This window comes from Ambystoma mexicanum, chromosome 4p (genome assembly GCF_040938575.1).
Source record: "Ambystoma mexicanum isolate Mex_15411 chromosome 4p, UKY_AmexF1_1, whole genome shotgun sequence".
Taxonomy (NCBI): Eukaryota; Metazoa; Chordata; class Amphibia; order Caudata; family Ambystomatidae; genus Ambystoma; species Ambystoma mexicanum.
Window position 1 is genome coordinate 1,249,661,494 of NC_090927.1, and position 23,076 is coordinate 1,249,684,569.

The 23,076-nt window shown below is 45.7% G+C and overlaps 1 protein-coding gene across 1 annotated transcript in view; it reads left to right on the forward strand.

The window, feature by feature from the left end:
• The window catches only part of LOC138452676 (HAUS augmin-like complex subunit 3), a 471,927-nt gene that overhangs the window by 75,442 nt on the left and 373,409 nt on the right, over window positions 1–23,076 (forward strand). The window contains exons 2-3 of the mRNA XM_069605028.1: window positions 16,070–17,010; window positions 17,707–18,149. Of these exons, the coding sequence (XP_069461129.1) occupies window positions 16,075–17,010; window positions 17,707–18,149 (1,379 nt within the window). The 5' untranslated portion in view covers window positions 16,070–16,074. The remainder of the gene's footprint in view (window positions 1–16,069; window positions 17,011–17,706; window positions 18,150–23,076) is intronic.

The following is a 23,076-nucleotide window of genomic DNA, read 5'->3' on the forward strand; positions in this document are numbered from 1 at the left end:
CAATCAGACATACATACTGTGTTGCAGTCAAAGAGTAATGAAAGAAAAAAGTGAAAAATATGGCCATAGTGATCATTTTCAGAGATATTTGATGTAGAGTGTTGTTAATTTGAGTACAATCTAGCTGCTGCTGCTTCTAACAATATTAGAAATGTAATGGAACTCACGCATGTGCCACCAAATGAGCTGTTTCGAGTTGAGGGATAAACGGATGATACAAGAATAACATGAAATACTGTCTTCGCCCTGTGTCCAGTGATGGTAGCTGAAATGTTGCCATGCAATTCTTTTACTTCAAAAAAGGTTTTTTTGAAGTAAAAGAATTGCATTGCAACTTTTCAGCTACCATTAGAAGAGGATTCCCATTGGGAAAACAGGGACGGCCAGCCAAGAATCTCCTAGAGCCGAAGCAGAGCCAAAACAACAAAGGATGAACCAAAGGGCACGAGGGGACAGAGGGCACATGATCTGTGCTAAGTGATACAGGACCCCTAAGCTGATGGGTAAAAAGACTGTGACTGCTTCCCACCTAGGTCAGATACGGGCAGCCAATGACCCACCCTGGGTTTTTTTTATTTAATGAAAGGATGAGGAATTGGTCTGCTCTGCCACCCCACTTAATTAGTGTTGCAAATGTTTGGTTTAACTATAACCTTTTCTAGTTCTACTTTTGATATACCATTGGCAAGTAACGGGGTAGAGAAACATGCTTTTTAATTACTACAAGAGATTGACCATCCTTGTTAATTGCACAAACTGGACTACTCCCTGGGGGCAGGGTGCACCCACTTCCCTTAGTTCAGGGCGCTTTCATATAAGAGATGATCAGGCGGATGTGTCTTGCCTCCAGGAGACACACCTAAAAAGGGAAGATACAATCTGGATCTACTCAAAATTCTAACCCTTTCAGTTCTCCTTGCAAACACAAAAGAAGAGGAGGTTGGGTACTGATCAGCAGAAAGGCGTAGTTCTTGCTAGAACATAGTAAAACCGTTATGGAGGGCAGATAATTTTCCTTGCAGGGAAACTACAGGATATCCAGGGGAACATTGCATCTATATATGGGCTGAAATCTGGCCAGAATGAGTTTCTGTGTGCGACCCGTAGAGAACTGCTAGCCTTTGCTACCGGACACGTGACTTTAATCTGGCCCTGGAAGTGAATTTGAACAATTCTGTGTTCATTCTTCGACCATTTTTTTTTTTTCGCGGCACTTCTTGCTGAAACATTTTTGTCAATGATCGATTTATTGGGGTGGGTCCCCCAATCACCTTTCCCCTATTATGTATCCCTATACACCACCCCACACTACGGTTTATATGCCTTCACCCCCCTTTTCCGAGGTTTTTTTCATGAAATATTTGTGGGCAAAAAGAGCAGCGAAAAAAAAAAAACGGGATAAATGAACGTCGTACCATTTTCTACAGTCCCCTACTGGAGTACGGGGGCGCAACACAACCCTCTCTCGAGCTCAAAAGCCTGATTTACAATTCCAGGTTGATTGGCTCCTGGAGGCATGCGTATCCAGAAGAACGTGACTATGCTTTCTATTCCCATTTATCCGCATATATTCCAGAAGCTATTATGAACTGATGGATAGGGAGATGCTCCATATAGTAGAGGATGTAACAATTTGAGATATTTGTTTCACAGCCAACACTATAATAGAGGATGTAACGATTTGAGATATTTGTTTCACAGCCAACGCACATGTTACAGTTATACTCAATTTACAGCCACAAAAAGCGAGACCTAAGCAGTGAAATCCAAATCCTACTCTGTTAAATGATCGGCAAGTCTGCAAAGAAATTGAGGCAGAGATTAATAACTATTTGATAGGAAACTCGGTGGGACAAACTAATGATGCCACTAGATGGGGACAGCTTCAAGAACAACATAAGAGGCCTTTTAATCTCTAAAGCAGCATTCATCACTAGATTAAGAAGGGAGCAGACACATACCCTCTGAGTGGTTGGGGGGAGGAAAGAAATACAAAGAAACATGGTCCTGTAGGGCATTCCATGCCTCCAAAGCACTAGATCACAAATTCATTTATTATAGGCTTCCACAGAAGAGTACACCATCTTGAATGCTAAACTGCGATATTTCCAGAGTGTTAAAAAAGCTGGGAAAATTCTGGCTTGGAAACTGAAACAACTATATAGGCTTGAGCACATAATAGGGCTCCATAAGGAAGGGGGAGATATGATATTTTAACCATGGAAGAAACTGGTAGAATTTGACTGATTCGATAAATCCTCTACACTTCAACTACAGAAGAGATCAAAAGATCCTGCAAGCCATTAACTCCCTAAAAATGGGATAAGCCCCTGGGTTAGACTAATCTCCCTCACAGTTCTACAACCTTTTCAATGATCAGCTTTTAGAACCCCTCTGCAGCGTAATCAACTATATTTGGCATCAAGGTGTAGATTCCACTACTAAGGGGAGAAGCCACAATATCCATAATCCACAAAGAACGATGAGACCCTGCATCTTGCACATAGTACAGGCCAATAGCAATGTTTAATACGGATATAAAACTGTATACAAAGATCCTAGCAAAGTGTTTGGACAAATTCCTTCCCTCTCTAATAGGGACTGAAGAATCAGAGTTTATAGTGGGAAGCAGGGATCTGATAACATGAGAAAGATGGCCAGTGATTGATTTTGTGCATAAGAGCAAAACACTTGCCGTTGTCATGGCCTTCGATACAGAGATGGCCTTCAACCGGGTTGAGTAGTTATTGCTTCATTCTGTAATGACTAAATTCAACTTAGGAGGGGGATTTAAAAAGGGAGTTCTTGCTTGCTCCACGCATCTCCCAATGCAAGGGTCTTGACTGATGGGTTCCTATCGCAGGGATTTAGCCTATCCTCTGGCTGTAGGGTGCCGTCTCTTGACCTTATTACTTCCATTGTAGGTAGAGCCCCTGGCTGCTAAGTTTGGGGCGGGCCCCACCATTTAGGAGTATTCCCTATACAAGTAAAGATCACAAGATTGCTTTGTTGGTGATGACATCATCCTGATGCTTACAGGAGTATATAGGTTCCGCCGAGAGCTGCTCCACCTCTTGCAGTAGTTCTGAGGTGTATCTGGTTTTAAAATAAACCTGAGGAAGTGTGAGGGCCTACATTTTAACTGCCAGGAAGAGACAACTGACACCCTGGGAGAGGGAGGGAGAGAGAGACAGTGCCCCTTTCCGTTGGTCTGGATACTCTGTATAAAATATCTCTGTGTCTGTCTCGCACCCATTACTCCTCTTTACCAGGTCAATTTTCCTGGACTGTTTCGGGCAATTAGGACTGACCTGAGAACTTGGAATACTCTGGCAATCTCCTAGTTTGGCCCGAGGGCCTCTATAAACCTGAATATCCTCCCCAGGCTGCTATACACCTTGCAAGCCCTTGCAGTGATTGTCCCTTCCGAGGTCTTTAAAATAAGGCAGCAGAATTTAATATAATTAGTATGGCATACCAAGTTCCGTGTGTTTCTAGTGAAACACTGTTTAAAGACAGAGATTGAGAGGGATTTGCACTGTCAAACATTAAAAAGTACTATTAAGCAGCTCACTGGGGGATACTGCTACAATGGGCCAGCCCGCTGTCGAATAAGGGCTTGAAGATCCTGCAGGAGGCGGTAACTGGGAGACCTCTTAGGTGCATTCCATGGCTTCCTTGGAGGGTTATCCTTATCTGACCAGGATGATATCTTGTATCCTTTACCAATCTTTTGTAAACGTTTGATGTTTGATGTCTATGATTTTATTCTTGCACTGTGCTTTGGTGAATATGTGATTGGTTATTATCATGATATTTCATATACCCATTGTAAATGATGATCCCACCCCGTATGTCTCTGGGCCGACCTGCATTTGTCACAACTTTAACACAAATCGGAAAAAGGATACAGACTTATAAAGGATACAAGGTCAGCATCTACTTTCGGGAGCCCCTTCACTCTGGGATATCTTGGACTGTCACCAAGATGGTTCTGGAATATCTTGATCGCAATGTACACAAGACTTTCCCCCCAAGAGCGCAGCCTGTAGAGAGTACATTAAAACTAACAGGCCAGGGGCTTGAGTGAAAAGGCAGGCGCAGCGACAACAGAGCTAGGGAAACAAAGAGAAATGATAGTTCAGGATAGCAGTCAAAGAGCTACCAAAGTGCAGTGTTAGCCCACCCGTAATCAACCCTCTCTTACCTGCTTAGCCAGAAAGGAAGTCCAGTGTACCTATGGAAGTTCAGCAGGGTGATGACCAGATGAGGAAGGAAGGAAGAAAGTCTCAGTTGAATGAAGGCTGTGCAATGATCCACCTAACCCGAACGGCATGAGGGCGCAACTAAATGTAGTCCAAAAATCCCCAAGAATAACAGCAAAGCGTCCCCACGTGATAGCCAATCCAAGAAGTGACCACGATAAACAGGAGTGCGTCCGTTTAATCACTTCAGCATGTAGAGCGTTGTTTTCTTGTGATGCAGGCAGCTTTGTTGAGCAATCCAAAAATGTAATATGTGGTAGTAAAGGAAGTCAGAAAACCCATGCAGGAAAAGTAGCCAGTGGAGTGAAAGAAACGTAAACAGAAGTCTAGTTTAGGTTTTCCTTAATAACCTGCCATGCGTTACTCTGGAGGTTAGCAAGGTCCGAACGCCACAACAAATGGGAGCAGGAGGAACACAAATCCGTTTAGAATGCCAAAAGTTCGATTACCAAGGGGAACAGCCAAGGGATCTGGAACCAGAAATCGTAGGGAAAAAAACGTTGGGAAAGGTCCTTGGAGCAAAGCCGGGTCTGTAATAACATAGGAATCAGGATAACAGGAATTCGAGCACTCGAACTGATTACTCAGTTTTAGGAGCACCCGTTACAGGGACAAGCCGTGCTAAGTACTGGCATCTGGTCCAAAACGCGAGGCATGTTGCGGGTGGATCACGTGATCGCGAACAGATGGAATTCTGGACCTTGTAGTGCGGCGTGTCCCCCGGGCTGTAAACAGTCGCCAGGGCAGTTTCCACCTGGAAATAAACGCCCGAAAGCTTCCGGAAACTGAGATGCGGGGCATGACAGTACCCCCGCAAAGGGCGACCACCCCTGCGGGCACGCAACCTTTCTAACCAAAAGGCCCTCAGGAGTCGGGGTGCATGCAGATTCGAGGCCGGTTCCCAAGTCCTATCCTCAGGACCGTAACCCTTCCAATCAATCAGGTAGGAACGTACTCCGTGACGCAGACAGGTGCCCAGTATAGCATACATACACTTCATATTCGTCTTCACCCTGTACAATGATCGGAGCAGGGGCAACAGAAAGCCGAGTGCCTGGCACAAAAGGACGGAGCAGGGACACGTGAAAAACATGGTGAATCCGCCAATGGGACGGAATGTCCAAACGGACAGTAACAGGATTGAGACAAGAAAGTACCTTGTATGGGCCTACATAGTGGGGCACAAGCTTCCGTTTACCCCGAATATTGAGATGCTTAGTTGCAAGCCAGGCACGGTCACCCGGTGCATAAGATGGGGCAGGTGAACGATGTTAATCTGCTTGCGCCTTAGTCAGAGACTGCGCAGCCTGTAGGTGAATTACAACCGAATCGCGTATAGCAACTAGTGTATCCCTTGTAGTTTTTGCAGCAGGGATTTGGTTCAAGGAAGGCAGTAAAGGTGGAAGTATCCTTGGGTGTAATCCATACAAGGCATAAAACGGGGAACATCCTATTGAAGCATGTCGGGAGTTGTTATAAACAAATTCTGCGGTTCCCAGAATGGACAACCAGTTGGTCTGATGTTGCAAGCACAGGCAACGAAGATATTGTTCCATGGTACCATTGGTGCGTTCGGTTTGTCCGTCCGTTTGAGGATGATAGAATGACGAAAGCCGTGCATCAATGCCCAAAGAATGGGTAAGGGCTTTCCAAAACCGCAAAGTAAACTGAGTACCCCGATCGGATATCATGATTGTAGGTAGGCCAAAAAAACGCACCACATGATCAAAAAACAGAGTAGCCAATGATGGGGCGGTAGGTATACCCGAACATGGTATAAATCGTGCCATTTTTGTGAAAACGTCCACCACCATAAGCACTGTTGACATCCCCCTAATCAAGGGCAGTTCCACCACAAAGTTGAGCGTGACCATATGCCAAGGTTGTGGAGGTAGGGGCATGTTCATCAATAGACCGAAGGGTCTCCCTGGTTGCCTCTTACATTGTACACACACCGTACACTTAGATACGTATGATGCAGTATCCTTCTTCATACCCGGCCACCAGCACCATCGATGTAGTAGGTCATAGGTTTTAAGCTGACCTGGGTGCCCAGCTAACAGGGTATCATGTGCCCACTCCAAAGCCTTCCGTCTGGTTTGGTTATCAGGTAGGTACAAAAGGACATGAACATAAGGAAGACCCCTGACAATCTGGGCACCCAATGTGTCAAGAAAAGAGGTGTGGTCCTTGGCCCACTGCCGAACTCGATCAAGGCGTGAGAGTGAGACCGAACAAACACAAACAGAACCCGAAGGTAGTATAGGGGTAACCAAATCCCGGGTGTCAAAATCGAGACCGACACGGGACAAGGCGTCCGCCTTTCCATGTAGAGGTCCAGGGCGGTATGTAACTGTGAAGTCAAATAACGTGAAGAATAAATGCCAAAGTATTTGTCGAGCATTGGTACATTTTGCATGTGAAAGAGCCTGGAGATTCCGATGGTCAGTGTACACAGCTACTGGATGTCGAGCACCTATCAGGTGGTGTCTCCACTCCTTAAAAGCTGCCCGAATTGCCAAGAGTTCCCTCTCCATAACAGTGTAGTTACGTTCAGCCGAGGACAATTTTCGGGAGAAATAGGCCACCGGATGCAGTTGTTGTGTAGCGGGGCAGACCTGTGAAAGAATGGCCCCCACCGCTATGGCGGAGGCGTCGGCTTCCACTATAAAAGGAAGAGAAGGGTTCGGGTGCTGCAGGACGGGAGCTGTAGTAAAAGCTTCTTTTAATGTATCAAAGGCCGATTGTGCTTCGGAATCCCAAAGGAATGGGATCTTGGGGCTGGTGAGGCGGGTCAGGGGCACTACTATCTCAGAGAACGAGGCAATAAAGCGCCTATAAAAATTTGAAAAACCCAAAAAAGACTGGATTGCCTTTACAGAGTCCGGGACCGGCCAGTCCATTACTGCTTTAACCTTAGAAGTACACATGAGCACCCCTTTCGCAGATATCTGAAACCCCAAGAATTCAACCGAAGATGTATGAAACACACATTTTTCCAATTTAGCATAAAGGGAGTGTGCACGCAAACGCTGCAGTACAGAGCGAACATGTTGGATATGCTGAGTGAGTGAATCCGAGAATATCAGGATATCGTCTAAGTAGATCACCACATAGCAATCCAGCATGTCTCCAAAAATGTTGTTAACGAAGTGTTGAAATATGGCTGGAGCATTACAAAGTCCGAATGGCATGACGCAGTATTCGTAAAGCCCAAACTTCGTTTTGAAAGCGGTTTTCCATTCGTCCCCGCTTTGCATCCTCACCAAATGATATGCCCCTCTGAGATCTAATTTGGTGAAAACGGTGGAGGAGGACATTTTGTCGAGCAGTTCCGTTATGAGGGGCAACGGGTATTGGTTCTTAACTGTTATCTTGTTCAGGGCTCTATAATCCACGCAAGGGCACAGATCTCCCTCCTTTTTTGGTACGAAAAATATGGGAGAGGCAGCAGGGGACCGGGAAGGTCGAATGTGTCCCAGACGTAACGCCTTATCCACATACTCTTTTAGGTGTTTCTCTTCGTTCACGGTCAGGGAGTAAACACGACCGTGAGGAACCTCCGCCCCAGGTACCAAATCAATGGGGCAATCATAACAACGATGTGGGGGGAGTTTTTCTGAAAGCCCTTTGTCGAATACGTCAGAAAAGTCCTTGTAGACTGCTGGTAGTTCGGGGTTTGAATCCCTCAGCGTGGCATTGATAGAGGAGACATTAGTCACCAAAGCCAAACAAGGGGACGAAGACGTCACATCTGGGTTTTGAAAGCAGTGTTGGGTACAGAACCCAGAAGAAAAATGCACTGTCTGTTTGACCCAGTCAATTATGGGGTTATGAGTCCGGAGCCAGGAAAGACCAAGAATGATCCCGAACTGGGGAGCAGAAATAAGATCGAACGCTATTTGTTCAGTGTGGCCTTCTGAGGTAGACCTGTGAAACGGAACTGTCTGTTCCGTTATCCATCCGGACACCAGGCGAGAACCGTCTACGGCTTGTTCTTCCTCAGGCCTGATCTTGGGAACCACTGGTACACCATAGCGATGAGCTAATTGTATATCCATATAGTTTCCACTAGCCCCTGAATCAATCATAGCCGGATTGGTGAATGGCTCAACACCAGGGATAACAAAACACATGGCAAGATAGATGTGTGAGGAGGAGGGACATTGGTCCGAGCCGTCCATTTGATGACTCATCCGTAGGGCTCGGCTTAAGGACGAGTCTTGGCGTTTCCCGCTGTCTTAACAGGCCTCTTAGGACATACACAAATGTAATGGGCAAATTGGCCACAATAGAGACATAGGTTATTAATCATACGCCGTTCTCGCTCGGCTTTGGTTAATGGCCCTCTGATCCCCCCTATTTGCATCGGTTCGGCTTCTCCTGAGGAAGCAGGTGAGGTAGTTTCTGGCTTGACTGAGAAGCGGAGGTCAGGTATACGCCGTTCGCCACGTCTTTGCCGCAGCCGAGCGTCGACCTGTAGGACCAAGTCCAACAGTTCCGGAAAGCCGGATGGTAGGGCCGGTACCACTGACAAAGCGTCCTTTAATTCATTCGAAAGCCCCTTATAGAAGACGACTGCCTTTTTCTGTTCAGGCCAGGTGGTTTCCGCTGCCAATTGATTAAAACGAGCAAGGTATGACAGAAGATCTGATTTACCTTGACTGATCGCCAGGAATTCAAGATCCGAAGTTTGTGCCTTGTAACGCATGTCAAATAAGCTATTCATAGACTGAATAAGGGCATCAAAATCGTACAGGGATGGGTCATTGGCTTCGAGTAATGGGTTAGCCCAAGCCGCTGCTGTTCCTCCCAGATGTGAAAGAAGAAAAGCTGCTTTAGTAACAGCGTCAGGAAACGCCAGCGGTCGGCAAAGAAAATGCAGACGGCATTGGTTTACAAAGGTTCGATAGATTTTAGGGTCTCCGTAAAAGTGTTCCGGAGGGGCCAAAGGGAACGGTCCAGGAAGCACAATGGGTGCCGAAGCAGGAGGTTGCGCAGGGGTACAGGAGGGGCTGCTGCGGCAGCAGCATCACCGAACTCCTCGTCGGGGGGTAACGGCTGCACAAAGCTCTGTAGCACGTCCATACGCTGATGGAGAGTCGCATGCGCGGATGCCATGTTGGTGCGCAAGGTCGCAAAGGCTTGCACCAAGGCAACCATTGGATCAGCTCCGGTTTCCATAACCGACAGGCAAATTAAATAGGCTCCTAAATCTGTCACAACTTTAACACAAATCGGAAAAAGGATACAGACTTATAAAGGATACAAGGTCAGCATCTACTTTTGGGAGCCCCTTCACTCTGGGATATCTTGGACTGTCACCAAGATGGTTCTGGAATATCTTGATCGCCATGTACACAAGACTTTCCCCCCAAGAGCGCAGCCTGTAGAGAGTACATTAAAACTAACAGGCCAGGGGCTTGAGTGAAAAGGCAGGCGCAGCGACAACAGAGCTAGGGAAACAAAGAGAAATGATAGTTCAGGATAGCAGTCAAAGAGCTACCAAAGTGCAGTGTTAGCCCACCCGTAATCAACCCTCTCTTACCTGCTTAGCCAGAAAGGAAGTCCAGTGTACCTATGGAAGTTCAGCAGGGTGATGACCAGATGAGGAAGGAAGAAAGTCTCAGTTGAATGAAGTCTGTGCAATGATCCACCTAACCCGAACGGCACGAGGGCGCAAATAAATGTAGTCCAAAAAATCCCCAAGAATAACAGCAAAGCGTCCCCACGTGATAGCCAATCCAAGAAGTGACCACGATCAACAGGAGAGCGTCCGTTTAATCACTTCAGCATGTAGAGCGTTGTTTTCTTGTGATGCAGGCAGCTTTGTTGAGCAATCCAAAAATGTAATACGTGGTAGTAAAGGAAGTCAGAAAACCCATGCAGGAAAAGTAGCCAGTGGAGAGAAAGAAACGTAAACAGAAGTCTAGTTTAGGTTTTCCTTAATAACCTGCCATGCGTTACTCTGGAGGTTAGCAAGGTCCAAACGCCACAACAAATGGGAGCAGGAGGAACACAAATCCGTTTAGAATGCCAAAAGTTTGATTACCAAGGGGAACAGCCAAGGGATCTGGAACCATAAATCGTAGGGAAAAAACATTGGGAAAGGTCCTTGGAGCAAAGCCGGGTCTGTAATAACCCAGGAATCAGGATAACAGGAATTCGAGCACTCGAACTGATTACTCAGTTTTAGGAGCACCTGTTACAGGGACAAGCCGTGCTAAGTACTGGCATCTGGTCCAAAACGCGAGGCATGTTGCGGGTGGATCACGTGATCGCGAACAGATGGAATTCTGGACCTTGTAGTGCGGCGTGTCCCCCGGGCTGTAAACAGTCGCCAGGGCAGTTTCCACCTGGAAATAAACGCCCGCGAGCTTCCGGAAACGGAGATGCGGGGCATGACAGCATTGATATAACTTCATGCTCATGATATGATGATTCAAACCATGTACCCGTGATTTTGTATGTGACTTATGATTTGGGGACCTTGTGAATATTAGCATGGTGGAAGACCAGTCGGTCGAAGCATGTGTCGATGGGCGCATTAGCTGCATGTATAAATAGTATCAGCCTCCCTCACTACTAGGAGGGTGTCTTTAGAACATTCTCAACCTGGAAAATGACCAATTGGTTGAAACACGTGTCGGCTATATTCATCTTCAGTTTATTCACTCCTCAAAATACCTTGCAGTTGCGCAGTGTGGGTGTGTAACTTCTTGTATGTCTTCCTACTTTGGACACCTTGGGCATAGGTTCCATATACACACAACTACCTGCATCGTGCACCTAGCTTCCCTTTGATGTAGGACCTTGTCCACGAATTGCCCTTGCCATAGACAAGCGCACTGGGCTCCAGCCTGTTGCCCTATATGGTTTTGATTGCCATAGTATCAGCCCTATGAAGATATCACAACTGATCTCTCATATATGTACACCTACAATTGTTAAGAGGAATTATTATTTTGTGTTTTTTTCTTTAATTTCATATAGGTTTTGGTTATAACTATGATTATGAATTTTCAGGACCATCTGAGTGAGAAAATATTTAATCTGCGTAATCCTTGTCATGCATGTAAATTGTTAATGAAAGAGATTTTAATTAAAAAAAAAAGAGGCTTTTGAATGGGAAACCTGCACCCTGGTACCTCTGAAGTCTGGTTCTTGGGGTTGCACATTTGGCAAGTCTGTGGGCTCTGGTCTGCTGTGAGCATTCAACAGTCTGGTTGTTAAAACCCTTCCCCTTTAGTGTGTGTTGAGTGCATTCCCTTGGTCCAGTTCTCCTGTTCAACCCACTCACATTTAGCCACTGTCCCAGTCCACATCAGAAATCCTTTGCAGCTCTGGTGAAGGTAACACCTTCAGTGTTCTTTGGTGGGTTGCGGCACATTCAGCTAATCAGTATCTGGATGTTGGATCCCCACAAGCCTGGTAGTGTCTTTATTCTAACTGAAATATGGTTTTGCTTCCAGTTGGATTTCTTCAGTTCACTGTATCGGAATATTCTGATGGATTGGTTAGTTTCACCAGAATCCAGAGTAGGGCACCTGGGTAGCCTAGGTCCATTCTTAATTCTAGCTGTACCGCGGTCTTTAGGTTTGGGCCCAGATCCACCAGAGACTCAACTCTGATACTCCGGCTGCTCCCAAGCTTTGTCACCTCTGGCTTAGTCTTATACCTCTCGGACGTCTTCTTAATTATTGGCCCTATGGACATGGCCAATTTTGGTAGCTCACACTGGCCCTCCCTTTCTCTCTTCTTACACTCTTCTTACCTTTGCCTCCTCCAACACCTTTTTTCCTTCCTTCCTGTCTGTCTGTCTCGCATATCTGTTTGTGTGTGTGTGTGTGTGTGTCTCTCTCTCTTCAACTCCCAACCCTGCTGACTCCACATTGTCTCTGCCTCCATGGCTCTAAACACCCAACCCAGGCCCTTGCTCAACTATGGGCCCTTTTCATACCTGCTCCTGACAGTAATTGGGGCTGTGAAGGTTGGGGTCTGTTACTAACCAAAGCCTTAACCATTGCTCAAACTGTGGGCACTGGAGTTGGTGAGGTATTGATGTCCAACTCTTTAGCTATGTCATGGGAGTGGTTAGTGACCTGATCACAGGGTTACGAATTGGAGGGAGGCTCTGGAGTATCCCTGGTATACATCTTTTTGGGTTGGCAGAGCGTAGCGGGTAGCCTCCACCTAGGGTTACTTTCACCGCACTTCCTGACCTTAATAATGGAACTCTGCCAGAGAGGGTAATCCTTCATTCTGCTGTGAAAGGCATGTAAAGTAAAGAAGGGCTGGCCCAACGAGAACTTGAAGCACTGTTTTCAGATATTTTACATTTTTCAGTAGCACAGACAGGGCCAATGCATTTGAAACATGCGTGATAAAACTATTGCCTGTCACAGATCCTTCTTGCCACATCCAGCAAGGTTGTGCCCTACTTCATTAGGCTTTAGTTTGCGCTTTGATTTCTCACTACAATAATCTTTTTACCAGTACATTGGGCAATATGTCCCCACCCACCATGAGCTACTACTCGAAGATCATTCTTGTGAATAGTTGATGTTTTACTATAGAGTGAAACTTTTCTTATAAACTCAATACCAGTGTGCCAGATTGTAATTGTAATCGATATAGCAACCTTTCCCCATTTGTATAGCCTCAATGCGCTTTGTGGTTGGAACGCCCTCTGGGACCGAAGTCCATGTATGGCAGATTCCAAGAGTTAACTTTAAAATGCGTATGTGCATTCTGCCATGTTAGGAGTTAGGAGGGCAGACTGGGCCCCAGTAAGCAGCCCCGAGGTCAGTCACGTGGGTGGGTGCTGTTCGTGGATTAGGATAGAGTAAGAGTATGGAGATTTGATGTGTGCCCAGCTAGACTGCATTGTTTTCGTAGGTTGTCGCTGTATACTAGTGGCAGGACAAACACGTCCGGGGTTTCAGTGTGAACAGCTATGTGAGCTGCTAGACTGGATTTGCATAGCCATAGCTGCATTCCAGAGTGCAAGGGTGGAAAGCCGTGCCTACAGCATGTGTCCACAGGCGTGGTTCGAGTTATACATAACTTTGTCTCGGACGGATTTTTCTTTGGTGTTGTTTTCGTAGGTCTCTCAATAGATTGATTGTTCTAGTGCATCTTTGGTGGTATTCGCATACTACCTTTGTTGAGGACGTGGCTGGTGCCCTTCTTTGAGTGCAATAGGAAATACATTAAATAGATCTTGCCAACTCTGGCCGAGACCAATAGTATTGTTCGTTCCTGTCCCCGACAGAAGGAACCGTCTAAGTGCTCCTTAGTGTGTCTCTGGTGTGCAAACAAGTTCTCTAATGACTTCATAATGATGGGTCCTTCAAATTAGAATGGGATGGTCTTATTACAAGCGGTTGGTGATGTACAGTTGAAAATTCACATTGGTATTAATTCATAGTGAAACAAGGGTTGACTCTAAAACATTCTGCCCTTTTCTCTGGATGCAGGTAAATCTCTGGTCCACAACAGGTATGCATGTAGGGGATGGTGTGGCTGCAGATGCAAGGAATCCACAGCCGGCGCTCCAAGTATATCAACATTTAAGGCACCTTCCTAACACCTAGGCCTGCACACTCCCTATGTTGGGCCAGCAGGTGCATTTGCTGGGTGGGCACCGAACGGCACACCGCTATAGTGTTTCCATCTGGTGCAGATTGATGCTGACAGGGTCTAAATATATCACTGTCTGCATTGCATTTTCTCTTGTGCTTGGCCTCCCACCGAGCTGATCGGGCACAAGGCAAAGAGCCACAGAGGTTGCCGCCCAAGAAAGCAATTGCATTGTGAATCAGTATCGCCCCTTGTTTATTTGGCAAAAAGCACTTCTTCAACCCATACCCCTTTAGCATTCACTTCGTCAGACATTTACTTCTTCATGCATTTACTCCTACTTACCTTTGCTTCGTCTGCATTTTCACATTGTCACTGTGGCAATGGATATGGTACGGTTAACTGTGAGATTAGGTTTGGGGTGAAGGAGGAGTTTGGGGAAGACTATGGCTTAGAAAAGAAGTGAATGTTTGTAGAAGGGTAAGGCTGAAGAAGTAAAGGTAAGTGACAAAGTAAATGCATGGGGAATGAATGCTGAAGAAGGACATCTTGTGAGGGGTCAGTAATGCGAGACAGACAAATGCTTGTGTTTGAATCCAAATTAAGCATTTTATGAAATCCTCGTGAACGGAGGATAGCAGACGGGAAATGCGCTGGTCATGGAAGCAAGACCACCCAGAGCAACAGAGGTTTGAATCCCAGATCTGCGCTTAGAAACCAAACTCAGGTACGGTATTCTGCGTGTTATAAAAAAACAATTACATTAAAAAAAGGTAAAAAGCGCAAATCAATCCTCACTAAACCTTCTCTAACAGGGAGTTCCCTACCTACTCTAAAGCAATTACTCATAGCATCAACAAAACTGGCCCTCACACTAAACAACAAAACATTATAAGTAAAACATAAACAATATAAATAAGAGAATAACCAACAACCAGTGATTTGGGTGACCTTCACCTGTCCTGGGTAGATCCCTTCCCCAGGATTGTTCAAAGTCAATTTCTCTCACATGTTCAGAAAGAAAAGTGAAGTCTTGAACCACTTGTTATAAGTTCCAAATGAAATAAAAGTTCCCCAAACAAAAATACACTGGTGAACATCTGCTTTCCTCTTGCCCCGGCGTCCCTTAAGCGAACACACTTCCTCATGAACTGCCAGCCTTGCGCTCATCTCTTTCTACTACTACTACCAACCAGCCTTCCAGCTCCATTCTACTTTCCCCTCCGGCTGCAGCGCTTATGCTTCTTAGGTGGTGCAATTTATTTCAGGTGCAGGCCCTTATTGTTAATTGCCTGACCCTGGCAAGACTGTTATGTCTGATTGCCTGTCCTTCTTTTAAAACATTTTTGTATTGTTTTTTTATAATGCGCTTAATATCAACAAGCGGTTTCTAAGCGCAGGATCGGAATTCAAACCTGTGTTGCGCTGAATTGTCTTGCTTCTAAGACGAACACATTGCCCCTGACCTATTCTCCCTCCATTCACTTCTACATGCCTTTTCAGTCCTCTTCTTTGTCTCAGTCCCTATGGGATTCTGGGACATGTAGTTCGCTTTAGTGAAATTAGGTTTTTCCACTTCTCGAGTTGGCAAAAAGCCATCAAAAGGGAGGACTTACGGAGACAGTTAAAAAGTGGTTTCTCACAGTCTTCCTGGTCTGAGTCCCTCCCGCCCCCGTATGATCCTCCCGCAGTACACCATCCGCAGGGTCGGGATCAGACAGCGCCTGCCTTTCCCATACCCCATGAGGAGGTTCCCAGGCCAGGATTCTGGAGAGCATCCCATTGGATTCTTCACAATGTCCTGTGAATCCAGGATGTTCTTTCATGTGCGGCAGTCACACCGCCACCAGATAATTCTGCATTTGGCACAAACCTGCAATTATAAAGGAGTTAGCTTTGGCTAATTCACTTTTGTAAATTGGGCTTTCTATGGAATTCCGGCTTTTTCCTCACTTGCATATGAATGTGATTACGTCCAAGTCAGGGAAACATTTTGTGAATCCCTCCCATTGCCCTTTGCAAACCTGGGCTTTAATTGTTACATCAAAATAATGTAAACCTCTATATCAAGGATGAAACATCCTGTTATTGGAGACCATTGAGGGGCAAGAGAAAACACTACTCTCCTCCTCTTGGGGCAATAGAGTAGGCTAACCCAGCTGAATCTCAATTTTTCAAGGTATTCAAATAAATTACTGACTTGTGTGTTTTATTCTTCCTAGAATGTATGATGTTGTCCAGGAGGAAATCCAAGAGCTCCCTATCCGAGGAATTCAGGTCAAGGGGGTCCGAATTTGTGGACACTCTAAAGCGAATTGGCTACCCAAAAGCGCTTGACCTCCAAGGAAATGCATTTGATTGGCTCTATGAGGATCCAGAGTGTGAGCCCTTTCTTAACTGGTTCTGCCGTAGCTTGGATGAAAGCAATGTGTTGTCTTTAAATCAAATGTCAGTTTTCCAAACTCTGCAAGCCACTGAGCAGACCCTTTTGGATGAAGACGACTTGAATTTGACTCTGCTGAACTCCCACAGCCGTGACAATTGTAGCGCAATGGAAGACTGGCCTCTGGATGATCTGAAACATGAGGTGAAGCGTCTTCGGCGCCTCAAAATCCTACGAGAGGCCTCCTTCAAAAAGTTGCATGCACACAGCTTGATGCAAAGATACCAGGCATGCATTCTAAGTAATAAAGTTGAAGCCTGTGCCAAAGACTTGCATGTTGAGGTTGCTCAAAAACTGGGTGCAGCAAATACCAGGCACAACCTTGCCCTCTTGGAAACCCGTGAGACCATAGAGCTGTTGGTATGTTGGCATTCTGATGAGGGTATGGAAACATTGTCCCCACCGTTCCTCTCCAAGATGGGACTCTCTCAGTACATCCGCCTAGAGGATAGCTTTATGGAAGCCTTGATGGAATATATAAAAGTGACAATGCAGCAGACTGAGGGGAATGCAGCAGCTGCACCACTAACGGAGACAACCAGGGAAGTGCTAGAGTGTAGTGAGGAGAAGAGCAAAAAGTACCTGGATCAACAACTGTGGCAGCTAGAGATGGCTCATATCTGCAGACTGATGGACCAATTTTCCATTGAGGCAGCTGCGCAGAGCTCCACAGCTGCACTGAAGTGGGCCGAGGAGGCTTTGGATTCGTATATCAGCCAGGTATGTCTTATTCTGAGTAATGATTCACCTATGCCGGGTGTCTTTGACCTTTGGCTCACCAGCTGTTTTGGACTAAAAGTCCCACCAGCACTAGCCATCGTTGCCAATAGTGAACGATCATGGGAGTTGTTGCGCAAAACGCCTGGAGAGCCACAGGTTACAGACCTCAACCTATATTCGGCACAAAACACTGTACTAACCAATGCCATCCGAGGTGAGCTGCTCTCTCTGGGGACCGATGTCTGATCCTTTTGTTTGGAAAGGCTTTAGAGCAGGTTTAGCAATTTATTAATACAACCTAGCCTAGAGTCATAGAACTGTGATGCTGTAAGGGGAGGCTACAGAAGGTCCATGAGTATCATATTACTAAAGTAATATAGGTCCAAAGGGCTATCCTATATATATGACTATCAAGGGAATGCTATGCGTTTTTAAGAGGTCCCAAAGTAACTGCTATCATGCACTTCTACATTTTTTAATTAAAATAAAGGTACAAAATCAGCCTCGATCAGTTACCTGGGGCAAGTGAGCATCTGCGTTTTCATTTAGGTGGTATGGAGCAACCTTGAATGTCTTGCCACTTGCTTTTAGTTTGAGCTGTAATTGTGAGCTGCTAAAAATGTATCATGTTGTCTGATAGTATTTGTTTATTATTCATTGTTGTTAATGATTTGCCCACCCCCATCTCCCTTTCAGTGCTCTAGCACTGTAGAACATGCCTTCTGGAGGGCGAGTGGTCTGCGTGAGCAGCTGGTTGCTCTGGAAGAGGATGTGGCACAGTTGAAGAGTGAAAGGTTGCTTCCATTGATTCGGGCCAAGGCGTCCAACTACAGGCATCCCATACTGCTTGGAGACCTTAATACGGAAACCGTTCGACTTGAGTATCTCTCCTTGAAGCAGCAAGAGGTGGCGAGTCAGCTCCTGAAACAGGGGGCCCGACAGGATGTGCTCACTCTGGCACTGGATGTGGAGCTGCAGGATCATGGTGAGACTGCAAGCTTGCTAGAAGAGCTGGAAGGAGACCTTAAAGCACAAGTCTCTAGCTTACAGGAACGTCTGGCCTGGATGGGGAACCTCTGTGTCACGCCGGAGTTGAATCCCAGCCTGAGAATTTATGATAAAGACAAAACTTCAATGAGGTAAGGCATTTCAGGGGAAATCTGTTTGTTCCTATGTTCCTTTAATAGTACTGATGGAGCAGGACAGATGTAGGGTCCTTCTGGAGAAGCAACATCACACAAGGATGGAGGAAGATCAAATTGCCCACGAGAGTGGAGGATAGAATTGTGAAACAAGGGTAATTCTTGTCACTCAAGGATAGAAAGTGTGCAAAAAGTACCTCCTTTTCTTTCTTGTGCATATCTTCCCTGGTGGGGTTCACCTGCTTTAGTGGTGCAGTTGCATGTGTTCTCTTGACTATGCCTATTTGACGGTTATCTTTCTAGTGTCTTTTGTCGGTCCTACTGCACGTGTTCTTGGTCTCTTGTGCTGTATTGCACACTCCATATGATGATTGCCTTACTTGCATTATATGTACACTGTTCTAGTGCATTTGTTTAGGTTGTGCTGTTGTGCTCACTGGCACAGTGGCTTACACATAACTATTTCACTACTTTGCTTCTAGTGGTATATGCTGATGATGGTGGCCCAAGCACTTTGAAACCTAGGCAAGTTGCTACTTTGAAAAACATTAAAAGGAAACTGTTGTTTTGTTGATACTCTTCACTACAATGATTTTGCTTGATCTTTGTATTTACATCCGATATTATACTACCCAACTAAAATGGTTCCCTTGCAAAATGTACTTGTACTTTCTTTGGAGCTTGTGCTTTTGACTTGATTACTGCTAGGCTCTCCGCTCACGTAACTCGCATGTGTGTGTGTGTCTGTGTGTGTGGGGATGTGGGGGTGGGGTAGGGGTAGGAGGAGAATGGGAGAGAGCTGGGCACCTTCGGAGTGTGGCCTAGATATCTAGGTATGGCGGTAGATGAGCACTCGGTTCCTGAGTGGGATTGTTCTCCACCAGGGTGTTAGGAAGAAGTCTAGATAGACTGTTCCGGCCAACCCTCAGTGCGCCTAATAAAGAATGTCAAGCAGCATGTGCAGTGTCAGCTTGAGGTGAGCAAGCAATTCTAGAGAAGGCTTATGATATCAATATTAACCATCAACAAAAGATGACCACAGAGCTGAAAGCATAGTCGCAGCAGAGACTAAAGGGCGAACCACCAGACAGAATTCTATGTGGCAAACCAGAAGGAGGAGTCGGAGGAGTTACTGACATGTTCAAAAATTGTATTCAAATTAAAAGATAATGGGCCTCTTTACGAGTTCGGCCGTAACCCTGCTGGTGCTACCAGCGTGTAGCTGCCAGACCCATAAATATTTACTGGGCACCTGACTTCCCTGGGGCCACCGGGAGATTACAACCATGGCGCCCCGGAAAGTCATGTGCCAGTAAAATGTAAGTCCCCATTCCCATAGAGTCCAATAGGACTCTATGGGAGTGGGGACTTGGAAGCACTGGCACTGTTGCCAACGGTTTCAGTGCTTCCGTGACTGGTCTGCCTACCGTGGCCGATATGCCTGGCAGGGTCAGACCTGACTGGCATAGTGGCTCCGACAAGCAGACCTGTAATATGCCGGTCTGGAAATGGTGCCGGTAAGCTTACCGGCACCCTTGTTTCCGGAAAAGCAAGGTCGTAATGAGGCACAATGTCTTGAAATAATGTTTCTTTCTTCTCCGGAAAAACAATATTTCTTAAACAGGACTATGCCATTTTCCTCTTAGTGGTGGACAGTAAGCTGGTCTTACTCTCAGCTCTACAGATAAGGGGTGTATCGGCCACATTTACTCCCTAAAATTAGGCAAATACTTCCTAAATATAAAAATACTCCCAACAAATAGGAAACAAACATGTAGAACCTTGTCCCCTTGCTGAATACATTTGGACCAGTAGTGCTCATAGTACCACAGGATCGGAATAAGTAAATCTATCTTTTAATGTGCACGAATAACAAGGTGCAAAGAAATAACTATTACAAATATTTTTCCAGTTAAAACATATTTTTACTCCCATTTGGAATTGGACATATATTTTTACTCTCTAAAAAATAATTTTACTCCCAACTTTAAAAAATAGGGAGTAAAATACTCCCACTTCCAAATCTTATCTGAGCACTGCTTACTCTTACTGGTTCGAACCCTCCAGACTCGCTCTCCTTCAAATTCTGTGTGTTAAAGTTCAGACTTCTTGGGTTTCTCAATTTTGTGGGTTTCTCTGGCTCTATGCTAGCCTTTTTGTTTATAGATGTTAGGATTTTATCTAGGGTCCATAACCGTGGTGGCTTTTCCAGCCTTGAATATCAAAGTTTCTCCATTTCTTGGGGCTCTCTGAAGCCCTATAACCCTCCGATAGGCTGTCTCTGCTCAGTTTTATCAGGCTGCCAGAACTTTTCTGGCTTCTCCATCCTTGTATCAGAATGGTCAGTAATATCCTCTTCAACTTCGGAGAGTAAAGATCCCCTGTCCTCCCCTTCCTCCTCACCTGAAGATGTTAATGGAATATCTAGTTGTTTCTTTCTTCTTTGGGGTATCTCCTTCTTTTTTTATGTAGATAAGGTCTGCCTCGAGAGGAAGCCACTGTGACCCAAGTCTTTGGCAGTCCAGTGACCTCTCTCCCGAAGTAGCCAAGGATGTAGTGGGGGAAAAAGCCACAGGCAGGAAAAAAACCCAAGGGCAGGGAACACTCTGATGAGTAGAATGCAGGATTGTGAGGAGTCAGGAAGTGACCGGAGTATGGCAAGTCCAGTAAAGTATCTTCCGATGCCAAAACACACTGGAAACAGATGGATTCCAACAGTAATGTGAAAACGCCAAGCTCCCGTTGGAAGAGGCAGCAGGAGAAAAAGGCTGCCAACTCAAAAAAAACACGCCGGAGCGAGGGAGCGGAGTAAACAATGCAAGGTAAGCACAGAAGGGGAGGCTGGAAAGAAAACTGAGGAGAAAGCAGGAAAACGGCTGGAAGTGGGGGGGGGGGAGCCAAAGAAATAATAACGCAAGCAGAAGGCAAGGAGGGAAAAAGTATGCTGAAGAAGGAAGGGTGGATCACCGCCAAGAGAAATAACAAGAGCGCTAACAACAAAGGAGAAATATCCAATTACGTTGCAATGCTCCGAACGCCGAGGGCTGAGTCACTAAAAGCACTCGGCGGCGGCCATGTTGCAAAGCACTAGACTGCTGAGGGTACGTGCAAGCAAAGAGAGACAGAATGTAACAGAGCATTTTAATGGAGGCCAAGTCTCCACTTCTTCCATAGGCGCCCGTTACCCTGTTTTATGACGCCTTGATTCTCAATGTTGGTACCTCTCAATTGTGTTCTCTCTTCAGGAGAGTTTTCATTCTTTGCGGTTGCTCATTTCAGCCGTAAATGTATTTCGAATGGATTGTGTCCTCCCACAAATTACTCCTCTTTTGATATTTCCTTTGCAGCTTCAGACATTTTCTCTGACAAATGGCGCTGGTCTCGTCGGCTCAATATCCCTCGAGGGCCTCTGTCCGACAGTCGATGTCATCACTAGCATATATAGAGCGAGCAGCTCCCGTTGGCTTCAGTTCTGTTTCCAGAGAATTACGGCATGCTTCAGTTCTTCATCGAATTAGAATTTATTATTTCTTCTCCGTCGGCTCCATCGATGCCTAAAACGGGTTTAAAAAAATGTCAAGACTGTAGGGCAAAAATGTTGAGCACCAATCCCCACTGTGCATGTCTTTGGTGACTCGGCAGGGAACATCGCACAACGGATTGTGACCCCTGTCAGGCTATGGCTGACAAGGATCTAAGGGAGCGTAAAGGCAAATTAGCAGTGTGTAGGATCCCTTTTGAAGTCCCCTACTAGTATTTAAAAATAAAAAGGAAAATCATCTCACGAGTTGAGAGAATCTTCTCGACAGAAGAGATCCAAGAAAAGATCTTGATCGAGGAGTCGATCACATCATTCTTAGTCTAAGAAGGCAAAGAAAAGATGTCATAGATCTCCTTTGACATCAAGTGATTCCTCACCTGAGCGAATTACATGCCTGTCTAACTCAGACTCCCCGGCTAAGTGGGATAGGTTTCAGAGAGAGATGATTAACATTTTCGAGAAGGAGGACCTAACCCCCTCGAAAGAAAAGAAGAAAAGCCATACCCCTGTCGCTCTGTATGAAGATAACAAAGGGAAGTCTAAGGCTAAACCCTGAGAACCCTCGAGTCCTGGACACAAGCCAGATTCTCATCGGGAGTCATCAAGGTCTCGAACCGACGAGAAATCGCGGAGGACTTCGACAAGTCAAGAATCCAGCCCTTCTTTCATTAAAGAAAAAGAAGTCAACAACGTCGTCAATAACAAGGTCAATTCCATCAACGCCTTCGGAATCAAAGCCATCGACGCCTGTGTCGAAAACATTGCTGCTAGGGTAAAAAAATGACAACGTCATTGTCTTTGAAGCCAATATCGATGAATTTGAAGCTGTCGAAGCTACCAAGGGCACAGGAAAAAACGTACAAACCTTTACCCAAAAAGGATTTCCTTAAGTCATTAACCTCAATTTATGAGGACCATGAGCCTGCTGATGACAATACAGGGAGAAGATCTTCACAGCAGGGTGTATGGTTTTGAAGTCTGTAAATGCCTCTTGTGCCTTGTCAAAATTCACATTGCTTAGCAATGGCGGCTGACCACATTCCCAAAGGGGAGGAAAGCAACAGCTTCCTGGCTATCATTGAAGATGGAAAAGAGGTGATGTATGAGTGCCTACAGTCAGGTCTGGATACTACAGATAGCATCAGCACGTCCATGGCGACAATTACCGTGCTAGGCAGATTTGCGTGGTTGAGAAACTTGAGGTTTGTACCGGATGTGCAATCCAGGCTTCTCAATATGCCTTTTGACGGCTTTCGGCTGTTCGGCAGCAAAGCTGACGAAAGCCTGCAGAAGCTGCAGACCTGTAAAGTGGCAGAAACATTTCTCAGGCGACAATCAGACAGCCTCAACATTCTTACCCTAGTACATCATCTTGGAGGGGTA